General features: G+C 42.0%; 1 protein-coding gene across 1 annotated transcript in view; it reads left to right on the top strand.

The window, feature by feature from the left end:
- PKD2L1 (polycystin 2 like 1, transient receptor potential cation channel) overlaps positions 1 to 26,779 on the top strand; it is a 37,925-nt gene that overhangs the window by 4,908 nt on the left and 6,238 nt on the right. The window contains 5 exon segments of the mRNA XM_066354597.1: positions 24,167 to 24,294; positions 24,909 to 25,166; positions 26,107 to 26,185; positions 26,188 to 26,275; positions 26,683 to 26,736. Of these exon segments, the coding sequence (XP_066210694.1) occupies positions 24,167 to 24,294; positions 24,909 to 25,166; positions 26,107 to 26,185; positions 26,188 to 26,275; positions 26,683 to 26,736 (607 nt within the window).

Genomic DNA, 26,779 nt, shown 5'->3' on the forward strand with positions numbered 1-26,779 from the left:
AGGGCAGTGAAACTATTTGCATGGCACTATAATGATGGATACATGTTGAACTTTGTCAAAACCCATAGAATGTGCAACATCAGGAGTGAACCCTGATGTAAACTATAGACTTTGGATGACAATGATGTGCCAGTGGGGGTTCATAGATTGTGACAAATGTGCCCCCTTGGTGTGGGACTTTGATAGTGGAGGAGGCTATGCTATATAGGGGCAAGGGACCTGTAGGACATTGCCGTACCTTCCACTGAGTTTTGCTTTGAATCCCAAACTGCTCTAAAAGGTAGAGTCTATTTTAAAAATACCTTTCAAGGTTTGTCGTTAGCTCCACATACAAGAGTAGTGTCAGCCCTGGCCAGTTGGCTCAGCGGTAGAGCGTCGGCCTGGCATGTGGGGGACCCGGGTTCGATTCCCCGCCAGGGCACATAGGAGAAGCGCCCATTTGCTTCTCCACCCCCACCCCCTCCTTCCTTTCTGTCTCTCTCTTCCCAAGGCTCCATTGGAGCAAAGATGGCCCGGGCGCTGGGGATGGCTCCTTGGCCTCTGCCCCAGGCACTAGAGTGGCTCTGGTCGCAGCAGAGCGACGCCCCGGAGGGGCAGAGCATCGCCCCCTGGTGGGCAGAGCGTTGCCCCCTGGTGGGCGTGCCGGGTGGATCCCGGTCGGGCGCATGCGGGAGTCTGTTTGACTGTCTCTCCCCGTTTCCAGCTTCAGGGGAAAAAAAAAAAAAAAAAAGAGTAGTGTCATTTGAGCAGCATCCACTTCTGACATTAGATCTTTAAGTTAAGGTATTTTCTCCAGAAGACCTCAGTTTATCACCACAAGCAGCACCACCATCATTGTTGTTAACATCAGAAACAGCAAACCTTTATTAAATAATTTTTCAATGTGCCTAGCACTATGCTATCTACAGTGCCTCAGTGATTACTCCCAACGATTCCATGAGATTGGTTCTGTTATTGCTCCCATTATATAAATCAGGAAAGCTCTAGATGTGTCAGAGAGCTTGCCAAAGGCCACACAGAAGCAGGAATCCAATTCAGTGACTGTTGGTCTGACTCATATTCTGAGGCTTTTATCTGCTGGAGTCTACTACAACCTCTCTGCTTGGAGACATGTCACACATTAATTTATCAACATCTTAGAAAAGATAACTCCCTGCCCCACCCTAACAGAAGCAGAATCTTAATAGAATTCTACTAACTGATTACTTTTCTTTCTTTGTATTGCTGTTTTTAAAAGCTGATATAAGGCCCTGACCGGTTGGCTCAGTGGTAGAGCGTTGGCCTGGCGTGCGGAAGTCCTGGGTTCGATTTCTGGCCAGGACACACAGGAGAAGCGCCCATCTGCTTCTCCACCCCTCCCCCTCTCCTTCTTCTCTGTCTCTTCCCCTCCTGCAGCCAGGGCTCCATTGGAGCAAAGATGGCCCGGGCGCTGGGGATGGCTCCATGGCCTCTGCCTCAGGTGCTAGAATGGCTCTGGTCACAACAGAGTAACGCCCAGATGGGCAGAGCACCCCCCCCCCCGTGGGCGTGCCGGGTGGATCCTGGTTGGGAGCGTGCTGCAGTCTGTCTGACTGTTTTCCCGTTTCCAGCTTAAGAAAAAAAAAAAAAGCTGATATAAACATTAAAGAACATTTTGAAATACAATTCACCTATAATTCACCACCATAGCACCAAAGATATTTTCACTTTTTTACATTACCAGTCTTTGTCCATATATATATTTACATATTTTACCTAGTTGTAGCATATTTTACACTTCTACTTACAATTATATCATAAACATTTCATGGTGTTTGTACGTTTTCATATTTCCACTACAGCTACACCACAATTAACTAAAATGTTTCTATTGTTATTTCAATTTTTGCCTTTAAGAGGTAAATATATACATATCCTTGTGGGTTTTTTTCCCCCTCACTTTTGTTGAATTACTTCCTTGGGAATTTCCAAGGAGAGAGATTTCTAGGCCAAAAGATAGGCGTATCTTCTTTGTACTTTCTATGTATTGTCATTTTGCCTCTGTAAGGAATCACGCATATTTATCATGCTGTTATACTGTAAGGTCACACCAATTTTGTCACAGCCTTACCAACATTAAACGGTCTCTTTTGTAACTTTAATTATTAAATAAGCACAAAATGATACAACTTTCCTTAATTTATTTATCTTGATCACTAGTGAGGATGAACAACTTTCTCATGTTTTAATTTATTATGTGTATTTACTTTTTTGTTAATTGCATAAGAAAGATGTTTTTAAAGGAGCAAGGGAGCAATTAGGGCAGGGGTCCCCAAACTTTTTTCACAGGGGGCCAGTTCACTGTCCCTCAGACCGTTGGAGGGCCAGACTATAAAAAAAACTATGAACAAATCCCTATGCACACTGCACATATCTTATTTTAAAGTAAAAAAACAAAATGGGAACAAATACAATATTTAAAATAAAGAACAAGTAAATTTAAATCAACAAACTGACCAGTATTTCAATGGAACTATGCTCCTCTCACTGACCACTAATGAAAGAGGTGCCCCTTCCGGAAGCGTGGCGGGGCCGGATAAATGGCCTCAGGGGGCCGCATGCGGCCCGCAGGCCGTAGTTTGGGGACCCCTGAATTAGGGGATGAAGTTAGGAGCATTAGACCCTAGGTGAGGGATCAACCACCAGGGGGCTCATTTCCACGACCTGGTTTCTTGGGGCTGAAAAGAACAGCCAAAGAAGTTAGATGTCACCTGCACAGCAATTCGTACTGGGATGGTCCCTCAAAACGACCACATTTCTTCTCCCTTATGCTATATTTTAGGAACTTGGTGGACCTAGACACCAGGGCTATTTCGAGTCTCATCTGGCTAAAACAGAGCTATTGTATCTTTTTAATGCAGGCAATGTAGGTAAAGCATCAGTCTTCTCATAATAACCTTATCCATTGTGCAACCCTTTATTACTTACAAAAAGCTTTCACCCCTATTATCTCATTTGATCCTGACAGCAGTTCTGTAAGGGATAGATATTATTGTTTTCGTTTCACGGACCAGGAAGCTTTTATTATTTTCAATATAAATAGTCTTGGAATGACCAGTAATTCATAGTGGTCCCTAGTAGGTGAAGTTGGTCCTATCCCTAGGCAGAGAAAGTGCTGGAGAATGATCTTTCTGCCTCCACCCTCCCCTCTCACCATCATGACATTTGTGAAATGGCTTCCAGCCCTTTGTCTTCTAGGCAGAATGGCTGTAGCCTTTTGTTGATGCAGGAAACATTGAAGGTCTTTGTGTGGAAACAATAGCTGTTTGTTTTAGGAGACAGTATTGTTATCTCAAAGGTGCACCTGGGACTGGCCTTGTGTAGGAGTGACTCTGGGCCAGGACAAGGCTCCATGGTCACCATGGAGTTGGGGAAAAGGGCAGAGACCCTCGGTCTTTGGTGACTTGTATCTACATGACAACTAATGTCAACTGAATGCTGGATGTTCTTTATCTATCACTGGTTGTAAGGAAATGCCTGCCTCTGATCATTCTGCTTTCTTTTCGTGGGTTCAGTCCTTAGATTGATGGAATCTTGCATTAGCAGGTGAGGTTGAAGTAAGTTTGGAGTTCAGAAAGAAGATACGTTTTTTCTTTTTAATTGAGATATAACTAACATATAATACTGTATTAGTTGTAAGTGTACAATGTGACTTTATATATATGCAAAATGATTACTACAATAAGTTAACATACATAAGCACACATAGTTACAATTATTTTGTCTTGAAAACTTTTAAGATTTACTCTCTTAGCAACCTTCAAATACACAATACAATATTGTTAACTGTGAGCACCATGCTGTACATTAAACCCCCAGGATTTATTTATCTTATACCAGAAGTTTGTACCTTTTGACCACCTTCATTATTTTATTTATTTATTTATTTATTTTATTTATTTATTTTTTTACAGAGATAGAGAGAGGGATAGTCAGGGACGGAGAGATGAGAAGCATCAATCATTAGTTTTTCATTGCTCATTGCGACACCTTCGTTGTTCATTGATTGCTTTCTCATATGTGCCTTGACCGCGGGCCTTCAGCAAACCGAGTAACCCCTTGCTCAAGCCAGCGACCTTGGGTCCAACCTGGTGAGTTTTTGCTCAAACCAGATAAGCCCACGCTCAAGCTGGCGAGCTCGGGGTCTGGAACCTGGGTCCTCGGCATCCCAGGCCGATGCTCTATCCCCTGTCAGGCCCACCTTCATTATTTTATACCTCCTTTCCCCCTGCCTCTGACAACCATTAATCTGTTCTATGTATCTCTGAGTTTTGGAAGGGGGCAGTTTTAAGATTCCACATATAAGTGAAAGTATACAATATTTGTCTTTCTCTGTCTGATTTATTTTACTTAACATAATGCCTTCAAGGTTCATCCATGTTGTTGAAAATGGCAGGATTTCTTTCTTCTTTTTTATGGTTGAATAATACTTTATTGCATTTATACACAGCACATTTTCTTTATCCATTTATCTGTTGATGGATACATAGGTTGTTTCCATGTCTTGCCTATTGTAAATAATACTACAGTGAACATAGGAGTGCTTGTATATCTTTTCAAGACAGTGATTTCATTTTCTTTGGATAACTACCCAGAAGTGGAATTGCTGGATTATATATTAATTCTTTTTTTAAATTTTTTGAGGACCCTCCACAGAAATTACCTTTCTTGACTGAGAATTGACAAAGGAATAGAACAGAAGTATATTAGAGGTTCGCGAAGTTGTGGGTGAGCTCCTATTTCTTATGTGGTACAGCCACATAATAATGGCAGATAATAATTGGTCACATTGAACTATTACATAAGTGAAGGTGCAATGATGATAGAGAGAGCATGGAATCTGGAATAAGATGACTTGGTTCATATGATAGTATAACCGGTTTTTAGCCATGTGCCTTTGGTAAAATAAATCAAGACCCTTATATTTCTGGAAGCCTTAATTTCCTTATATATCAAATAAGGATAATGTCTGCCTCTGTGGGATTGGTGGAAAACAAATAAGGTACTTCGTGTAGTGCCTAGTATTAGTGGGCTTTCAATAAACATCAGCTGTCATTCCGTACCAAGGTATAAAATTTAAAAATATTGAAATGTAAAGTTTAACCCACTGTAAGACTGAGATCGGTTTGAAAGCATCAGGATGACACCAAGGATAAGAAACACTAGCCTTCCAGAAGTGTCTGCCAGAGATTAAGAATGGCCATAAAATGACTTCATGCCTTTCCTAGCATACTCAGTTGCCATTGCCCATCTAGACACAGAGAGTTACAAGGTCCTTTTAGTACCAGGGTGAAGTGATCTGAGCCAGCTTACCCTTAATAATAGGGATTTAAGCCCCACCAGCAGGCTTTGGTCTGTATTTTCTGTAGCAGAATTTCCTGGTATCTCAGAATTACTGGGGCCTAGATTTCTGTTACAAGACTGGTGGTCCTGAACATATCCTGTTGTCCAATGCTGAGTGACAGCCTGACATTTAAGTTTTCTCCCACGTGGGGCTGTCATGATCTCTAGGAAAACAGTGGTACATATAAGGGCCAGATCTTGGGATTAGAGAAAGAGTTTTTACCATGAACTCTGCTTCGATCAAGTACAGAAGAGCAGGCTTCATTAGCTGATGATATTTAGATAGTTACAAGATCTCATCTAAATTTGGTAGACGAGATTAGGCTGTTGGCATTGCTAGTATAAGTTGCCAGAGAAAGAACATGTAGCTTCTATTGGTAAGGCATGAGTCTGAGTACTACACTGCCTCTAGCCTGTGCTTTTAAGGGCTCCTGGATCTTCCTGAGATGCTTTTTGAAAGTTTGTGAGGTTCTCCGTACCCAACTACATATGTTGACAGGTCGTTATTTCTTTTTCTTTTTTTACAGAGAGAAAGTCAGAGAGAGGGATAGATAGGGACAGACAGACAGGAACGGAGAGAGATGAGAAGCATCAATCATCAGTTTTTTGTTGTGGCACTTTAGTTGTTCATTGATTGCTTTCTCATATGTGCCTTGACTGTGGGGCTACAGCAGACCAAGTAACCCCTTGCTCAAGCCTGAATGACCCTGAGCAAGTCATATACACTCTGAAGTTCATGACTCTAAGAAACTGCTCATGAGTAAGATGGAATAATAATCAGGCCATATTTGACAGTTATTGGGAAACATTGCATAGGAAAGCTCTTTGATCACCATGAAAGGGATTATGATAATGATGATAGTAATCTCTTTATGCTATTGGGTGGTAGCTGCAGAAAGGCTAGAGTTTTTTGTTTTGTTTTGTTTTTGTTTTTGTTTTTTGTAAGAGAGAGAGACAGGAAGGAAAAGATAAAAAAACATTAGCTAGTAGTTGTGTCATTTTAGTTGTTCATGGATTTCTTTTCATATGTGCCTTGATCAGGAGGCTCAAGCTGAGCCAGTGACCCCTTGTTCAAGCCAGTGACCTTGGGCTTCAAGTCAGCACTCTTTGGGCTCAAGCCAGAGTCCACAAGATTATGCCGATGATCCCACGCTCAAACTGGCAACCCCATGCTCAAGCTGGCAAGCCTGTGCTCAAGCTGGTGACCTCGGGATTTCAAACCTTGGACCACAGCATCCCAGGTCTATGCTCTGTTCACTACACCACCACTGGTTGGGTTGGAAGGCTAGGGTTTTAAATTCAGGCAGTTCCTTAGGACTGGGCAGAGTTTCTAGTTACAGAAATAAGGCAGAGGACAAGGTTCTTAAAGGTGTGCTTTAAGGGCTCCTGGATCTTCCTGAGATGCTTTTTGAAAGTTTGTGAGGTTCTCCGTACCCAACTACATATGTTGACAGGTCGTTATTTCTTTTTTTTTTTTTACAGAGAGAAAGTCAGAGAGAGGGATAGATAGGGACAGACAGACAGGAACGGAGAGAGATGAGAAGCATCAATCATCCATTTTTCGTTGGGACTCCTTAGTTGTTCATTGATTGCTTTCTCATATGTGCCTTGACTGTGGGGCTACAACAGACCAAGTAACCCCTTGCTCAAGCCAGCGACCTTGGGTCCAAACTGGTGACCTTTTTGCTCAAACCAGATGAACCCACGCTCAAGCTGGCAACCTCAGGGTCTCAAACCTGGGTCCTCTGCATCCCAGTCCGACGCTCTATCCACTGCACCACTGCCTGGTCAGGCAGGTCATTATTTCTTTATATTTTTCAATCGAAAGACATATTGCAGCAGACTGCTGAAGCTGATGTGAAAATCTAGCTGTCTTTTACTGTTCCAGACATTAAAGAGACTTACAAAACTATAAAATCTTTGTTTTAGAAAATATAGTTGTATTTTATTAAAATGTTATTTATGTTTACATGTATTGAGTATGTTATTATTAGTATTTTTAAATGAATAAACAAATATTTAAAGTTTTTTGTTTTAATTTCTATAAGGTAATTATTGATAGATATAGCCCAAATAAACAAACATTTTTTGGAGTCTTCAATAATTTTAAGAGTTACAAAGGAATCCTGAGCACTACATGTTTTGAGAACGACTGGCTTTGATAATGAGTCCCATCTGGTCAAATCAGATTATTTCACAGCATGAAGCAAAAGGACAAATCTTTATTATATGCAGCTTAAGTGTCTGTTTGTCGCCGATAGCTTATTGGTTGCTTGCGTAACTGTACTAGCCAATAGGGTGAAGTTGCCATGGCTGAACGCAAATTGAGCGGGCCAGGGGGAAGGTGAACATTTGTTTGCATTGGCAATCATCTCTTTTACATAAAAACTACTTCTTAACGTAATTTCTTTTAAGAATGCCTCCTAGAAAATACAGCACTGAAGAGGAGAGAAAAGGAGCTAAAGCTGCACAAAAATGGCTTTCTCGACAAAAAGAAACCACTGAGCAGAGAAAGACAAGGCTTGCTTCAGTCGCAGAGCAAATGCGTCTTTCTCGGCAAAATGACACTGATGAGCATAGAGAAACAAGGCTTGCCTCAGATGCAAGACAAAAAAGCCTGTCTCGACAAAATGAGTCCCTTGAACAAAGGCAGGAGAGAAATGCAAAAAAACGACAGAGTAATGCTGACCGAAATGCAAAAAGGATTAAAACAGTTTCAAACGGAGAAACGTTAATTTTTGAGCATTCCTCTGATGACATGAATATTAAATGTGAATACTGTCAGTCCTTAAACTTCAAGTTAGAAACTAATCGATTTGACCATGGCAAGAAAGGATTTTCTCAATGTTGCAAGTACGGAAACATTGTAGTTCCACTAATTGAGAATTATCCACCACTCTTGAATAAATTATTGACTAATCATCATTATTATTTAAATCACCTTTATTTATTGAGCTAGTGGTGGCTCTTAAGAAATGTACTGCCAGTGGTTTCCTTCATTGCACTCTACTTTAAGCAATTAAGCAAGTAGAAGGGGGAAACCCCGTGGGGCACTAAGCAAAGGGGCATCCTCACCGCCTGCCCTGGGCAATTCATTTTGAATTAGCAGACACCTTTGCACAAATCATTTTAATTACAATTTATAATATCTAGAACAGCGGTCATTTCGTATGACCGCCGGGCTTTCTAGTGAAATAATAAGACTTATTAGCAAAAGCTTCAAAGTAAGTACAAGATTCTGAGTATTCACACATTCATTCAAGCGTTTATGAAGTCTCACTGTGTGTCAGGCCCTAGGCCAACTATTACAGACTTTAAAATACATGAAACACAACCTCTGCCTTCAAGGAGCAAAGGAGGTTGACATGCCAATAGTGACAGGCAGCGTGATGAATACAGTGGTGCAGGGCTGCTCTGGGACCAGGACAAGATGTGGGGGACAAAATGGTCAAGGTGACCTGGGAACTCTTGCAGATCCCAATGAAAGACAACCATTCAAGTGTGAAGAGGCCCAAAGTCATCGCCAGGGAGGCCTAAAGTCATTGCCGTTTTCTTGTTTGTTTGTTTTACCATTATTGGCTCTCAGCCTGGAGGACATGGGGATTGGAAGAGTGAGCAGGAATCAGGGCTTTGCCATCATGAGAGTCTCAAAGGTCAAGTATGAAGGGAAAATGCAAAAGAGAGTATTTTCTCATTCCTCTACAAAACAATTATACCCCTTCCCCCCAAACCCTGGGAATATCTTTAATTAAAATGTAATATAGCCCTGGCTGGATGGCTCGCTTGGCTGGAGCATTGTCTTGCAATGCAGAGGTGGCTGGTTCGGTCCTTGGCTGTGTAAGGTCGGTGGATAATGGGGGATGGTCATTTGGGGAACTCAGACCCGCGAACTTTGGCTAGGACCGCCCACAACCAAGCACACCAAAAGAGGCTTCACAGGAACCATTTGGAAAAAAGCTACCATCTGCCAGCCAGTGGGATTTCACCATGTCATGTTAGCTCGACTTTCCTAGAGGGACCCCTTTAAATATCTCCCACACGGTTTAATCCGTGCAACTTCCCTGGCCTCCATCCTACCTCGAGGCCAGGGAACCTTGCCAGGTGGGATGTGCCCTCTGTACTCAATAAAGCCTTTTGTTATAACACACTTGGTGGCTCTAGCCCCATTCCTTCCTTCTCGGCGGGGAAAAATACCTTACAGGCTGGGGCACATACAGAAACAGATTGATGCTTCTGTCTCCCCCTTACCCCCCTTCCTCTCTCTGAATTCAATAAAAATAAAAGAATAAAAAAATAGAAAAAATGAAGACAAAAAAATTAAAGGCAACAGAGAATGTTAAAAAAATGTAATACATAGTCCTTGTTTTATTTATTTATTTATTTATTTTATTGATTGATTTTAGAAAGACACGAGAGAGAGAGAGAGAGAGAGAGAGAGAGAGAGAGAGAGAAGCATTCATTTGTTGTTCTATATAGTTATGCACTCATTGGTCACTTTCCATAAATATCCTGACCTGAGATTGAACCAGCTACCTTGGTGTTTTGAAATGATGCTCTAACCAACTGAGCTAACCAACCAGGGCCATAGTCCTTGTTTAAAAAAAGAAAGAAAAAAGCTAAGTAATTTAGAGAATGTTAAAAGTCACTGCTATTGCCTGACCAGGCGGTGGCGCAGTAGATAGAGCATCAGAATGGGATGCCGACGACCCAGATTCGAGACTCCGAGGTGCCCAGCTTGAGCGTGGGCTCATCTGGTTTGAGCAAAAGCTCACCAGCTTAGACCCAAGGTCACTGGCTCGAGCAAGGGGTTACTTGGTCTGCTGTGATAGGCCCGTGGTCAAGGCACATATGAGAAAGCAATCAATGAACAACTAAGGTGTTGCAATGCGCAACAAAAAACTAATGATTAATGCTTCTCATATCTCCATTCCTGTCAGTCTGTCCCTGTCTATCCCTCTCTCTGACTCTCTCTCTCTGTCTCTGTAAAAAAAAAAAAGAAAAAGAAACAAAAAGAAAAGTCACTGCTATTAACCACTGTTAATATTTTGGTATATATAATTTTAGCCATTTTCTAGGCACATACAAATATACATCAATTTTAGAGAGGAGGCTTTGGTTGGCTTACTCAAGAAAGGTGTGTGCATTCATTCACATGAATGCTGGCTATAAGATGAAATATACACTGATGGTAATGAAGCCAGTGTAGAAGGCTCTCCAAAGATGTTAATGATCAATGGAATACAGCCAGTGTAGGAGGATGTTTTGATATGCTTTATGGGAAATTAACAATCCTTCAACATAGCTGCAGAACATTGCCTGCCAGCTTGCAGCAAAGGCCGAATCCAGAACGTTGCTTCTTGCTGGATACTTCTGGGTTCTGGACCGCCTCTGCCAACGCCTCCTTTCTTCTCCTTTTTTTCCTTAGGCACTTTGCTTTCTTTTCACCTATACCTGCCCACAGCTTTGGACTCTCCTTCTTTCTCCTCTGGTCCATTGCCTGATAGCCTTTCCCTGTCAAGAACAGCAAAAAACAATTTCTTAATAGGGGACTTCCTACAAAGAAAAGGAAAAGGGTTCTGTGTACCCCATACAGGGTTTTAACCAGGAGATCTGCAATTAGATTTGACCTTTCTTAAGATAGGAATTTTGTGTTATCAGATTGTTGGCTTTAACTCTTTTTTCCTCTCTATGCCTACTTTAATTTTCTTAGAAAAGTGCCTTTCGCCAGGTACCCATCTGACACAGATGTATTCATATGAAATGCTTCAGTTGAAATATTGATTTAGCTATAATAACAGTAATCTTTAAAATAATAGTGAGAAGACAGAATTTTATTTCTTTTTCATGTAACAGTCTGCATTCTGGGTATAAGAAGTCCTGGACTGCCCTGGCCAGATAGCTCAGTTGGTTAGAGCATTGTCCCAAAGCATAGAGGTTGCTGGTTCAATCCCCAGTCAGGGCAGATACAGGAACAGATGGTCCAGTCTCTTTCCTGCTCTCTCTCTTCCCTTCTCTAAAATCAATTAAAAGAAGAAGAAGAAGAAGAAGTCCTGGACCAACATGGGCCTCCACAATCAGGCTCTTTCTATCTTATTGCATCGCCATCCTCCACATACAGCCTCTATCTCATGCTCCAGCTCCTGCTCTTATGTCAATACACTAGCTAGCAGGAAATAAGAAAGAAGAGGGAAAGCACATTTATTGCTTTTAAGGACATAAGGAGAACTTGTAAGTGGAAGCACTCATATTTCATTGGTCAGAATTTACTCAGAGTCACTATACCTAGCTGCAAAGGAAGTTGGGTGATGTGGGGTTTAATTGGGCAGAAATATGCCCTTCAATAAAATGACATTATTGTATAGAAATGAAAGAAAATGTATGAGGGAATAACTAGTAGTCTATGCCAAATAGAGGGGTAAGAAATCTTCTCCATTGTTTGGAATGAGAGCTACAAAAATTAATGGAACTCAGAATAATTAAGGCAGTTAAAAGTTCCCTGAAACAACATCATCAGGGAAGCTGATGGGCCTGATTCTCTTCCATTAGCAGTGGGCATTAAAGTGTTTAGCTAAGCTATTGTGAAACTATTATCAGAGGCGTTTGGGGAGACATAAGAAGAGGCAGTTTCAGGGCGTTGTATTTTATTTAACTAGAAGTAGAATAATTCTGTCTAGATATCTATAAAACTTCTTTTCCTACCCAGATTATTTATGACTGAAGCCAAACTGGATTATATGCCAAGAAATAGAGATGTTTTCAGAGAATTTCTCAGCAAGCCAGGTGATAAGAGGGGCTCAGGAAGAGGCCATCAGAAGAGCTACAGGGTAAACTAATAGAACTGGTAAGACCCAAGGAACTTTGAATTCTTCAATAGTTGGAGGATTGGTGGAACAGTGCAAGTTCTATTCACAGAATGACTGTCAGGGCTGGGGTTGGGGGTTAAAAATGCCCCCAGGCCCTGGCCGGTTGGCTCAGCGGTAGAGCGTTGGCCTGGTGTGCGGGGGACCCGGGTTCGATTCCCGGCCAGGGCACATAGGAGAAGCGCCCATTTGCTTCTCCACCCCCCACCCCCCTCCTTCCTCTCTGTCTCTCTCTTCCCCTCCCGCAGCCGAGGCTCCATTGGAGCAAGGATGGCCCGGGCGCTGGGGATGGCTCCTTGGCCTCTGCCCCAGGCGCTAGAGTGGCTCTGGTCGCGGCAGAGCGACACCCCGGAGGGGCAGAGCATCGCCCCCTGGTGGGCAGAGCATCGCCCCTGGTGGGCATGCCGGGTGGATCCCGGTTGGGCACATGCGGGAGTCTGTCTGACTGTCTCTCCCCGTTTCCAGCTTCAGAAAAATACAAAAAAATAAAAAAATAAAAATGCCCCCAGGTTTCTAAAGAATCATTCTCAATCCTTTTTCTTAGAGCTGTCCAGTTTAGGAAGGAGCAATTGGCTTCTGAGTGGAAAAAACTTGAAAGCACAGAGTTTCCATCCCAGGAATAGTGTAGACACATGAAGGAATTATATACGTACTCGCTGGCAGAAGCATCCTGCCTGCCTCTTTAGGGTTCTTTGTCAATTAGTTGGGAGAAGAAATCTCATTCCTGACTAGGGAAAGTGCTGTTAGAAAAGAACTGCTACACTCTATGAAATAGTAATTAGGAACAAGGAAGGGGCTCAGTAACATACAATGGCCTGAATAACAAAAGGAGAAGCACAAAGCAACTGCTGACTTCTTGTTAATGATCTGATCTGGGAGGGTCTTCCAGCAGTTCAATATTTAATCCTTACTATAAACATTGGAATGGATAAAGTCAGGTTATTATCCAAGCTCACAATGATGATAATTAATACAGGGGTGTCCTCAGGTTATGACACAGTTCTGTTCCTATGACAGTGACGTAACCCAAATTTTGGTGTAAGTTGAAACACACCCTAACCCAGTGGTTCTCAAACTTTTTGAAGTCAGGCGCATTTAAAATCTACAAATAATTATAGGCTCAATTACAAATTTCTGAGAAATATGTTATAATAATTAAGTCAAATATTAAAGAAAAAAATATCAAGTCCAAGCGTGTTTTTATGGTAATTAAACAAAATAAATATGACAAAATTAAATTTATTCTGACATTAAAAAACATTTTTATGTTACATTTTTTAAGTTATACTTTTTAGAATTAATAAAAAGATGGGTTAAAAAATTAAAAATGACAAAAAGTTATTTTTTTATATATATAGAGATACATTCTTTTTTTTTAATTTTATTTATTCATTTTTAGAGAGGAGAGAGAGAGAAAGAGAGAAAGAAGAGAGAGAGAAGGGGGGAGGAGCTGGAAGCATCAACTCCCATATGTGCCTTGACCAGGCAAACCCAGGGTTTTGAACCCACGACCTCAGCATTTCCAGGTCGATGCTTTATCCACTGCGCCACCACAGGTCAGGCTATATATCAATAGATCCATTCTTAGTAAGATTTAGTAAATTCAGCAGATCCTAGCACAAATGTGTTAAGTTTTTTCATTCTTATGTTTATGAGAAACATGAGCCTGATATGTCTTAGCGATTTCTTCAATGTTTGGGCATATATTTGAAAGGCAAACTCTCATTTCCTGGTCAATACATTGAAGAATTCCTCTCTTTTTACTCTTAATTGTGTTGAGTGTAGAAACCCCCCACCATACATATCATCTTAACTTTACACCAAACAAAGGATAGAAGAAACTTGTCTACAGTCTTTCCAGGGAACATGGGGGTAGTGTAACCAGTGATTTTCAACCTTTTTTGAGCCGCGGCACATTTTTTACATTTACAAAATCCTGGGGCACACCACCTACCAAAATGACACAAAATGACACTCTAACACAGTACATATTATACATATAGTTAATAATATAGTTTCTAAATGTATTTATACTCACACCTGACCATGTCTCATGGCACACTGGTTGAAAAATACTGGACTGTAAACAATCCAGTACCACAGCTGAACAGCCTTTTGCAACCTAATCAGGCAAGTGAGGCGGGAGTTTCGGCAGACTGTCAGCTTACAGCCAATTCCCCACACCTCTGTCCCCCAAAAATCTAAACTCCAAAAACCCTGTTGGTTTTTTGGTCCCCAACAGGCACTTATTTCTCTGGAATACCATAAGGCGCACCTGGAAATCTTCTAGGGTGCACCAGTGCACCCTGTGCACACTTTAAGAACCACTTCCCTAACATAACACAAACAGAACACTTGTGCTTTTAACAGTCCAAAATGGCGTAGGTAAGCATACTAGAGGATGTCAACTCCCTCACTTATATGTTGGGTTACTGCTTATTCTCCTGCTGTGCACAACCAAACTAGTTTGCCTACATAGTTCATAAGAACAAGGCTGACAGCATAAGCGGAAACACTCATATCTCAATTTTTTAAAGTTTTTATGGGAATGAGCATTATAAACTCAAAATGTAGTATGTCAAGACTGTCCCAACCTGAAGACCTCCTGTAATAACTATTATAGTCATACCTTTTAAAAACAAAAATTAGGAGATCAGGGAATGTGCAGATATTACAGTACTTCAGCCTTTTGTATTCAAAAGCATAATCAAGCAACTTTCTTTGACTTATCGTTTGCTTTTCTGATGTTCTTGTTTAATTTTAAAAAATCAAATGTTTTTTTATTGCTTCATATTCATTTTGAAATATCCCCAAATGTTTGTGAGCAGTATATTTATACCACACCTATGTCTAAAAGGGATCTGAGCCAACTTACATTAAAAAGCACAATAAAATATAACCCATTGAAACTACAGTGAAAAAACACAGTAAAAGAAGTAGAAAGAGATAATGCAGGAAGATAACTGATACTGGAAAGCTTAAGATAAACAGAAGCATTGCCAGTGAGAACAAAGCCTGAGTTCCTTGCAACCAAAGCAAAGAAGAAAACACAGATTGTATAGTTCTCCTTGTTGAGTAAGAAAGCATACAAGTTAATACAGAGGTGGTAACTCCGGGAAGACTTGGCCTTGGATTTTATGTAAGAGACATGAAACATCACAATGGATAAAGCAATGTTAAAAATTAAAGCAAGTTTTTTTTTATTGTTTCTTATAGCTGCCTCTCTTAAAATCAATATTAAATCCTCATTCTATAAGGGCAATTTTTAGCAGTAAGGATATATATGTATGTATATATACATATATAAATGTTTATTAACACACACACACACATATACATACCTAGCTGCATATGTATGGATGTGTGTGTGTATATATATACTCTAGAATATATATTTCATTATATTCTAGAGATCTGCTTTACCCAGAAATAAAGCTCGATGAGCCTTGAGGAATTAATGGTAGGTATTGTTATATAATATTATCACCATTGCCTTGGTCACCAAGCTCCTTGTAATATAGGGTGATAATGTATTTTAATTAATGTAGACTTTGGCACACATATGCTAAAGTTATCCACCCTTCTCTAGAGATGTTCAGGCAGTTAGCAGAAGCCTTTCTAGCTCCATTTTCCTCAGAAATAATGTAATCTTTTTAAAAATGTCATGGTTTCCATATAAATAAAAACCATATTACAATGAAGTAAAATTCAATAAAAACTGGCTTAAATTATAATGGGATTTATTGTCTAGGTCAGCTATTTTCAACCAGTGTGCCACAAGAATTTTTAAAACATGGCATACCTGACTATCTAGTCAAGGACTCTGACCTCTTTTCCCTTAGATTGCCAAATAGAAAATGACAACAGTTGCCTGACCTATGGTGGCACAGTGGATAAATCATTGACCTGGAATGCTGAGGTCGCTGGTTTGAAACCCTGGGCTTGCCCGGTCAAGGCACATACGACAAGCAATTAATTAAACAGCAACTAAAGTGAAGTAATAATGAGTTGCTACTTCTCACTCCAACCTCCCCTCCTCTCTCTGTAAAATCAATAAATAGAATCTTAAAAAAAATAGAATGACAACAGTCAACATAACAATAGCCATGGAGTGCGAATGAATATAAATTATACTTATTTTTTTTGTCTGATTGACAAAAAATCTATTTTTTGTTGTACTGCAGAATTTTAGTACTTAGTGTATGTGTGCCGTGAGATGAAAAAGGTTGAAAATTACTGGTCTAGGTAAGGAAAGTTAAAGAAGGACAGGGCTCAGAGTTGATCAATCCAATGGCTTAAAGATATCATCAAAGACCCATCTGTTTCTGTTATTTAGTTCTACCAACTTCACTATTACCTTCACCCAAAGGCAGATCCTCTGGGGCTTTCTCATTCATATTAATATGAGAGAAAAGATTCTAAAAGCTTCCAGATATCTGCCTTTATGACTCCTTGGTCTGAAATGGGTTACATACCCGAAATTGTAATGGTGCCAAGGGAGGTTGCATTTGTGGATTAGTTTAGGTTTAAGCTTTCTGTTGAGTCCTAGAGCCAGGCTTGGATTCAACTTCTAGCAACATAGGTGAGATGATTCAGACGGGTGTGACACCTCAAATAAAATCACGGGATTAACTAAGAGAGGATCTTAGGGAAGCAGTCACAAAGTTCAGTACAGCATCCAGCACCTGGAAATTTAAGCCTGTAAGTTGGAAACAAATAGGTAGAAAGATTTTAAAATTATTTTATTATATATTATTATTATAGAATTAATTGAACTCCGTGGGAATAAAGAGAAATAAAATCTACCTATTATACTAGTCATTCATAAAAATGTTCATTTTACCTTCATTTTTTACACTTAGTATTTTTTTTAAAAGTATTTAATCATTATTGTAATGATAGTATTGAAACAATTTTGCATTGTTTTATTACCATTTCAATGGCTGTATCATACTCCATTAAGGGGCTCAATGATATAATTTACTTAACTATTGCCTCTCTATAGGACATTTAGATTGTTATTTGTTATTTTTTGATATTATAAATAACCCAGGTAACATTTTTGTGCATATGTGTTTTGTTCTTTTTTGGTATTCATCTGTATCTTCATATTATTCTTTTTTCATTTCCTTTTTCCAAGTTAGAGGATGGGAGATAGACCAAATCCCACGTGTGCCCAGACCAGGATCCACCTGACAATCCCTGTGTGGGGCAGATGCTCTGCCCATCTAGGACTATTCTCAGAACTAAACTATTTTTTGTGCTTGAGGCAGATGCTCCACAGATCCATCCTCAGCATCCAGGGTTGATGTGCTAGAACCAATCGAGCCATGGCTGCAGGAAGGAAAGAGAGACGGGGGACGGGGAAGGGCGGAGAAGCAGATAGTCACTTCTCCTGTGTGCCTTGACTGGTCATTGAACCTGGGACATCCACATGCTGGGTGGAGCTGGGCCAACACTCTACTGCTGAGTCAACTGGCCAAGGCCTGAAGCTTCTTTTAAGATGATAATCTTTTGAGTTTACCAGGTGCTTTTGCAATTCAAATATTAAACTCTTCAAATAGAGTTTTCTTATAAGAACTCCTTATAAACTTGCATAATCCTAACCATTTGGATTGACTTTTTTGAAGGAGAGTCAGAGTCCCTAATTAGAAAGATTTTGAATGATGAAGTGATATATTAATGTAATGTGGAGCGGTGACCGAATTCATGATATTTGAAGTAAAGCAGACCTGAGTTTGAAATCAAGTAGAACTTGCTTGCTATATGATCCTTAGACAAGTTATCTAATAACATTCTGTATCTCAGTTATCTGCATAAAATGCAAATAGTAGTTTTTACCTTATGAGGTTATTTTTCAGCATTATGGGAGACAATGTATGCAAAGACTGGTGAACAATAAGTATTAATAAATGATGGTTATCATTATTATTCAGCAACAGTGAATATGATCTGAGGCCAAGGTTAAAAGACATGAAATGGTATGTCTAGGACAGGGGTCAGGAACCTATGACTCGCGAGTCAGATGTGGCTCTTTTGATGGCTGCATCTGGCTTGCAGACAAATCTATTTTTAAAAAATGTTAAAACTATAGCCTGACCTGGTGGTGGCGCAGTGGATAGAGCATCGGACTGGGATGTGGAAGGACCCAGGTTCGAGACCCCGAGGTCGCCAGCTTGAGTGCGGGCTCATCTGGTTTGAGCGAGGCTCACCAGCTTGGACCCAAGGTCGCTGGCTCCAGCAAGGGGTTGCTCAGCCTGCTGAAGGCCCGCGGTCAAGGCACATGTGAGAAAGCAATCAATGAACAACTAAGGTGTTGCAACGTGCAATGAAAAACTAATGATTGATGCTTCTCATCTCTCTCTCTGTTACTGTCTGTCTATCCCTCTCTCTGACTCACTCTCTGTCTCTGTAAAAAATAAATAAATTAATTAAAAAAAATGTTAAAACTATAAAACATTCTCATGTATTACAATCCATTCATTTCCTACCACTCATGTTCATGGTTGCAGGTGGCTGGAGCCAATCACAGCTGTCCTCCGAGACAACACCAAATTTTTTATTGGATAATGCATAATGTACATGGGTCGTTGTATGGCTCTCACGGAATTACGTTTTAAAATATGTGGCGTTCATGGCTCTCTCAGCCAAAAAGGTTCCTGATCCCTGGTCTAGGAGAACTTACTTTCTGTCCAGGAGAAGAAAAAAATCAGATACTCTGTATTGGCTGGTGAAATCATCACCTGGTCTCTGAATCTCCTTCATACCATCCTCATACAGTCATTGTCTAGTGTCTGAAAAGTTCCTGGAATGAGGTCCTCAATACATTAAAAAGAAAAAAAAAAGGTAGTAATGACTGACATTCTGACTAAAATCCTAACTCCTTCCAGTTCCCACCTATTCTCTGGTCTAGTGTCCCATTTTGAAACACACAGCAATTTCACTCCTTCACTGGATCTTAATGGAGGGAGCCAGGAAGGTAGGAACTCCCTCCTCAGCCCCTTGCTGACATTCTCAGAGGTAAAAAGGACATTTGTGAGTGGTCTGTTTCATAATTGAAAGCACAAGTGGTCAGGAAGTTCAGTTCTCTGAGACTGGTAAATGAGAATGATGATACTAGTTTCTGATAACAGGGTTACTGTAGGATTAAATAAAATAGGTATGTTCAACATGGAATAGGTGTTCTGAGTGTTCGTAAGCATTTGACCAGGTGAAACCATTTTTCTCAGAAGCCATTGTTTTTACTGTCTTAGATAATAATCAGAGATGTTATGCCTCCAGAGAGGGCTGACAGCCAGTTCAGAGCAATATTAATTCTGACCGGTAACAGATTTGAATTAGAGAAATGAAAAAGATATGGCAATGAGTGCCACCTAGTGGCCATCCAGAAGGTGCAACACTTGAATCGGCCTGTCCGTAGGAGAAGTGCAGCTCACTGACCATCAGCTCTGGGTTAATGAAATGGGCTCTCAGCAGACAGAAAAAAAATATTCCAGCCCATTTTTCAGATCTAGAAAAGTTGAGTCTGAGTCTTTCATATACTTAAGATAGGTGATCACAGATTTTGGGTTAAAGAGAAGTACAGTTGTTTCTTGGACTTCATTGAATGGAATGAGGAAATGTGAAGTAACAAGATTCTTTCTTCTCTGATTTCCCCCCTGGAAAAGTATAATGCTACTTGTGTCTAATCTGAGGCCCATATCAACCTCTCTTTCCTCCAAATTATGGATAAGCTCCAGTCCATCCCAAGTCATTCCCTTTCCAGATGGGGTGTTGGGAGAAAAATATAGTCCAAGGTTTGAAAAGGAAAATTCTTTTTTTGGGGGGAGGGTAGTGCACTTTATTAACAACCATAAAAAAAAAGTACCATACAGGCAAAACCGTACTTTCGTTGCAAAACAAGCATGTATGTATACTCCCACATGAGCGCTGTGGCACATTTCAGACAGAGCATTAGACATCAAGTTCATAAACAAACTAAATGTAGTTCCCGATCCTTTGATATTTTTTCTTCAGTGTAGTATAAGTCCTTATTTAATAGTTGTGACCAAAAGGATAACTTTTTTTTTTTTTTTTTCATTTTTCTGAAGCTGGAAACAGGGAGAGACAGTCAGACAGACTCCCTCATGCGCCCGACCGGCATCCACCCGGCACGCCCACCAGGGGCGATGCTCTGCCCACCAGGAGGTGATGCTCTGCCCATCCTGGGCGTCGCCATGTTGCGACCAGAGCCACTCTAGCGCCTGGGGCAGAGGCCACAGAGCCATCCCCAGCGCCCGGGCCATCTTTGCTCCAATGGAGCCTTGGCTTTGGGAGGGGAAGAGAGAGACAGAGAGGAAGGCGCGGCGGAGGGGTGGAGAAGCAAATGGGCGCTTCTCCTGTGTGCCCTGGCCAGGAATCGAACCCAGGTCCTCCGCACGCTAGGCTGACGCTCTACCGCTGAGCCAACCGGCCAGGGCCAAAAGAATAACTTTTAAAATCTAATTCTCAATCTTACAATGGAGTAAGGCCAACTCTGCCTTCAGAGCTGTGAGGCAGACCTCTTCACAGGGCCATGCTCTACCAGCTGCTGAATCTGACGAGCTCCTCTGGACTGGAGAAAAGACCTCTGCTGTCTTGGTGTTGAACAATTGCCTGTTTGATGCGAGCTCTCAGCGCTGGTTTCATGTTTGTGCACAGCTGGACTGGCTTCCATTTTGATACTCAATCTGTAGCCTAATAGGGCTGATCTAATTAGGCTAAATTAATTGGTTTTCTAAAAAAGTTTGAGAAGAGGTAATTGCATACTCAGGAGTTCTTCAACATTTAAGACTTGGATATGCTATCAACCTAATTACTGTTAAAACTCGCCAGTTTTTCCCAAAAGGTGTGTCAGAACTGAGTTAATGAGTAAGTGAACAGAAGCAAAAAAAAAGAAAAAATCTTGAAGGGAATTGCTCATAAGAGGCCAACAAACCCTACTTAAACTTTTTTTGATGTAATTAAAGACTTAAAGAAAAGTTGCAAGGGTAATACAAAGAATTCTTAAATAGGACATTCACCCAGATTTCCCAAATATGAGCTATTTACCATGCTTGCTCTTCCTTTATCATTCTCTCTATCTCTATCTACATCCATACAACTGTTTGAGAGTCAATTGCAGACAAAATTTCCATTATTCCTATACTTTAATGTATATTTTCTGAAAACAAGGGTGTGTGTGTGTGTGTGTGTGTGTGTGTGTGTGTGTGTGTCAGAGACAGAGAGAGCAACAGAGAGAAGGACTGACAGGGACAGACAGACAGGAAGGGAGAGAGATGAGAAGTAGCAATTCTTCCTTGCAGCACCTGAGTTCTTCATATGCACCTTGACTTGAGGGGAGGGGGGTACTATAGCAGAGCAAGTGACCTCTTGCTCAAGCCAGCGATCCTGGGCTCAAGCCAGCCACCCTGTGCTCAAGCTGGTGAGCCCTCACTCAAGCCGGCTACCTTGGGGTTTTGAACCTGGGTCATCCACGTCCCAGTCCGATGCTCTATCTACTGCCCCACCACCTAGTCAGGCGAGGACTTTTTAAAAATCAAAGTCAGAAAATTATCATTGATTCAGTACTATCATCTAATAATCATACCTTATTACAATTTCACCAATTATTTTACTAGTAGTTTTTATAGCAAAATACACACACACACACAACCTAGGATATAATTTTAACTAAATGCACATATTGCATTTACTTTTCATGTTTCTTTACCCTCTTTTTAAAAAATTTTTTTAAAGATTTTATTTATTCATTTTAGAGAGAGAGAGAGAGAGAAAGCTTATGAGAAAGAGACAGAAGGAGGGAAGAGCAGGAAGCATCAACTCCCATATATGCCCGGACCAGGCAAGCCCAGGGCTTCGAACTGGCGACCTCAATGTTCCAGGTTGATGCCTTATCCACTGTGCCACCACCGGTCAGGCTCTTTACCCTCTTTTAATCTACAACAATTCTTTAGTCTTTTTTTGGTTTTCTATGACCTAGCTAAAACATTTGGTAATAAAATAAATCATAACATTAGCAAACTATAAAGTGCAAAAAATAAGAATCCATGAGTTTATACTGACATACATAAATGAATGAATAAACAAGGAAGAAAGGAAAGCTCTTTTAATAAATGCAGACAAAATGATGGGATGAACAAATCACAATTTTATGCCCATAATAATAATCAAAAGTCATTAATGGATGCTAAAACTATTAGGTTGAAGGTTGATGAGTAACAGAATATTTACAAAGTATCTTCCCATAAACTATGTATTAATTACAAAAAGAAAAATAATTTTACATTGAAAAAAGCTGATTCCCGGCCAGGGCACACAGGAGAAGCGCTCATTTGCTTCTCCACGCCCGCCCCTTCCTTCCTCTCTGTCTCTCTCTTCCCCTCCCGCAGCCAAGGCTCCATTGGAGCAAAGATGGCCCGGGCGCTGAGGATGGCTCCTTGGCCTCTGCCCCAGGCACTAGAGTGGCTCTGGTCTCGGCAGAGCGACGCCCCAGAGGGGCAGAGCATCGCCCCCCTGGTGGGCAGAGCATCGCCCCTGGTGGGCGTGCCGGGTGGATCCTGGTCGGGCGCATGCGGGAGTCTGTTTGACTGTCTCTCCCTGTTTCTAGCTTCAGAAAAAATACAGGAAAAAAAAAAAAAAAAAAAGCTGAAAGATACCGTCTTAACAGGAATTCAAGTTAACATTAAATGTATGCCTTTGGTATTCTCACCAAATGCATAACCTGATTTTTTTTTTTCTTTACAGAGACAGTGAGAGAGTCGGAGAGAGGGATAGACAGGGACAGACAGACAGGAACGGAGAGATGAGAAGTATCAATCATTAGCTTTTTGTTGCACGTTGCAACACCTTAGTTGTTCATTGATTGCTTTCTTATACGTGCCTTGCCCGCGGGCCTTCAGCAGACCGAGTAACCCCTTGCTCGAGCCAGCGAACTTGGGTCCAAGCTGGTGAGCTTTTGCTCAAACCAGATGAGCCTGCGCTCAAGCTGGCGACCTCGGGGTCTTGAACCTGGGTCCTCTGCATCCCAGTCCAACGCTCTATCCACTGCGCCACCGCCTGGTTAGACATAACCTGAATTTAAACACAAGGAAACATCACACAAATATAAATTGAGGGACAAACTATAATATATATAAATGACTTTTACTTTGCAAATTCTTTTTAACCACAAGGAAACATCACACAAATATAAATTGAGGGACAAACTATAATATATATAAATAACTTATACTTTGCAAAAACTTACACCTTCCCTTGACAGCCGTACTTTAGATTGAGTGTCTGTCTCAGCGTGGTTGAGGAAGACCACGGTTCTTCAGGGCAAAGGCCAGGTCTTCTTTTATCTTGGGATGCTCTGAGTTCCTCTCTTCGGAAACAACTGTGCCCATCAGGATGCACCGGGCCAACAGTACCGTGCTTACCTCTTACTCCTATGGCTGCAGTCATTGACTCCAGGGTCCAGGAGACCACGTCTCTACTGTCAGTTGTCTGGCCATCGCCTTGGAGTACTCTAGAATTTGGAGGCACTTTCCCCAGGGGAATAAATATAAAACAGATAACAGGAAGCACTGTCTGGGGCAGAAGGTAAAAGTTTCCTGGCTCTCAGGAATAAGAATTAGGAGGTTAAGCTGTTCAGAAAGGAAAAGTGAATTTTCAGAATGGCAACGTCAAGAGACAATTACTGAGTGGAGTTCAGTCTTTCTGAGGTGAGGTGGGAGGAACGGAAGAGACCTTGTAGCCACTACTCTTCCTTAAAGGATCTCTGGTTTTCCCAGTGCCACCATCAGCCTCCCCGGTCAACTCGGGAGGTTGAGGCCAATGCTCTCCCTCTGGCCCCAGGGCAATGGGATTTCCTGTTTTTGTTTGTTTTATGGAGAATGGAGATGGGAACAGTGAGCAGAACAGTCTCTTAATCTGGTTTCTAGTGACCGACGGAATGACAAGCTCCAGTGCCTATTACTACATCAAAGTGATGTCTGAGCTCTTCTTACACACCCCATCGGACACCAGAGTCTCCCTCCAGGCCATCAGCAGCATGGCAGACTTCTGGGATGTGAGTATGTGGTACCTCTACCTCCTCTCTCCCTACCCTTCTCAATGTCTTAAGGTAGTGGTTCTCAAACATTTAAAATTCTACAAATAATTGTAGGCGCACTATATACAAACTTCTGAGAAATATGTTATAATAATTAGATCAAATATTAAAGAAAAATATATAAAGTCCAAGCGTGCTTTTATGGTAATTAAACAAAATAGATACAACAAAATCTTCCAGGGCGCACTTTGAGAACCACTGGCTTAAGGGATGAGACCACAGGCCAGAATTCAGGCATGTCATTCAGTGGATTGAGGCCATATCTAAAAACTAGGTCATTCCAGGATCAGGCTGTCAGAAGGTCAAAAAGAATGAATGAGTCAGACTAGAGTTACGGTGGAGGCAGCGGAGAGATGATGATGATCAAGGTGTCAAGCCAGTAGTTAGACTAGTATTGGAAGTCAGAGGTAAGGCTGAACTTCTAAATACATTTTAAAAAAAGAATAAGGCCACGTTAGATGAAGATCTGGTCAAGGTTCATGGGTCAGCTGGGAAGTTGGGGAGCGAGGGCAAAGGTGATTCTAAGGGTAGGAGTCGGGATGAGGCTGGGTCAGGCCCTGCTTGTGGTCTAGTTTGCCCAGGGCCCACTGCTGGACAGTTTGTATTGGACCAAATGGTACAACAACCAGAGCCTGGGCCGTGGCTCCCACTCTTTCATCTACTATGAAAACCTGCTCCTGGGGGTTCCAAGGCTGCGGCAGCCTTGGGTCCGCAATGACTCCTGCATGGTACACAAGGACTTCCGCGAGGGCATTTTGAGCTGCTATGACGTTTACTCTCTGGACAATGAAGAGCAGCTCCCCTTTGGGCCCCTCAATGGCACCGTGTGAGTGAGTCCCCCCACCAGTGTTAGAGGGTGCCCCTCTGAGCCTGACATCATCCCCAAGGTTGGAAACCACTTCCCCAGAGCCTTCAGGAGAAGCAGAGGTAGGGCTTTGGAGCACTCCGGGGAAATGGGGACATCTCTCTGAGTCCCAGATGTGACTGTTTGGAGACCTTGGTCTGGATCAGTCAGGAACAGGAAGGCTACCACAAGCCTCTGGACTTGTTTCCAGACACAGGTCACAGTGACATTTGCCCTACTCTGGAGGTAGGCCTGCCAGAGACAGCACTTCTTCTTGCCCAGAAGTCCCTCGGGGCATAGGGAATTGACGAAGCACTGGCTGCCCTGTGAGTCATGGTTGGAAGTCTGACCCTGGGAGCTGATAGGGAGCGCAGCAGGGGGTCGAGTTCGGGAAGAGGAGGGGATGGCTAGGACAGGAAAGGCAGGGCAGGAAATAAGAGTCCAAGGCAGAAAGTTTGTAATCAGAACAGTTGTGGGGTTATGCACCCAAGTGCACAATCACAAGGACAGAAAGGGTCTTTACTGGATCATACGGGCCAGGTGCTTTCCTTTATGGGGACTACTCAGGCAGGGGTCAAAAGCGGGGCTTGGATTTTTCATCCATAGTTTTGGCTGACATCATGAAAAATCAGGAGATTTACATTTAAATTTCATTTCAGCTCCTAACTAGCTGGATAATCTCAAGACATCTCTGAGTCTTGGTTTCCTTATTTTCAAATTGTGGATACTGTTCACCTTCAAATCTCAAACAGTTGTTAACATCAAACAAGGTAATATACGTGAAATATACATAAATGCGGTATGTATATATAATACGTATACGTGAAACGGTAAAGCCCAGATAATCATCAGATATTGCCATTGCCCGGGGAGATCAGTTTTAGGTTGGCTCAGACTTCTGCTTGGATGGCTTCTTCCTTGGCAAGTGGACATACCACTCAGAGGATGAGCTGGGGAGTTCCTCTCGCTGGGGCCAGCTCACAAGCTACAGTGGAGGTGGCTACTATTGGACCTTCCGGGATCCTGACAGGGCAGTGCAGAGGCACTCCGGGAACTACAAGAGGGCCTGTAGCTAGACAGGGGCACTCGGGTGGTCTTCATTGACTTCCTTTTTTCTTTTTTTTGTATTTTTCTGAAGCTGGAAACGGGGAGAGACAGTCAGACAGACTCCCGCATGCGCCCGACCGGGATCCACCCGGCACGCCCACCAGGGGCGATGCTCTGCCCACCAGGGGGGCGATGCTCTGCCCCTCTGGGGCGTCGCTCTGCCGAGACCAGAGCCACTCTAGTGCCTGGGGCAGAGGCCAAGGAGCCATCCCCAGCGCCCGGGCCATCTTTGCTCCAACGGAGCCTTGGCTGCGGGAGGGGAAGAAAGAGACAGAGAGGAAGGGGGGGGGTGGAGAAGCAAATGGGCGCTTCTCCTGTGTGCCCTGGCCGGGAATCGAACCCAGGTCCCCCGCACGCCAGGCCGACGCTCTACCGCTGAGCCAACCAGCCAGGGCCTTCATTGACTTCTCAGTCTACAATGCCAACATCAATCTTTTCTGTGTTTTGAGGTGGGTCCACTTTCCCTATTGTAACCCTCCATCCATAGTTCCT

This window comes from Saccopteryx leptura, chromosome 13, assembly GCF_036850995.1.
Source record: "Saccopteryx leptura isolate mSacLep1 chromosome 13, mSacLep1_pri_phased_curated, whole genome shotgun sequence".
Classification (NCBI taxonomy): domain Eukaryota; kingdom Metazoa; phylum Chordata; class Mammalia; order Chiroptera; family Emballonuridae; genus Saccopteryx; species Saccopteryx leptura.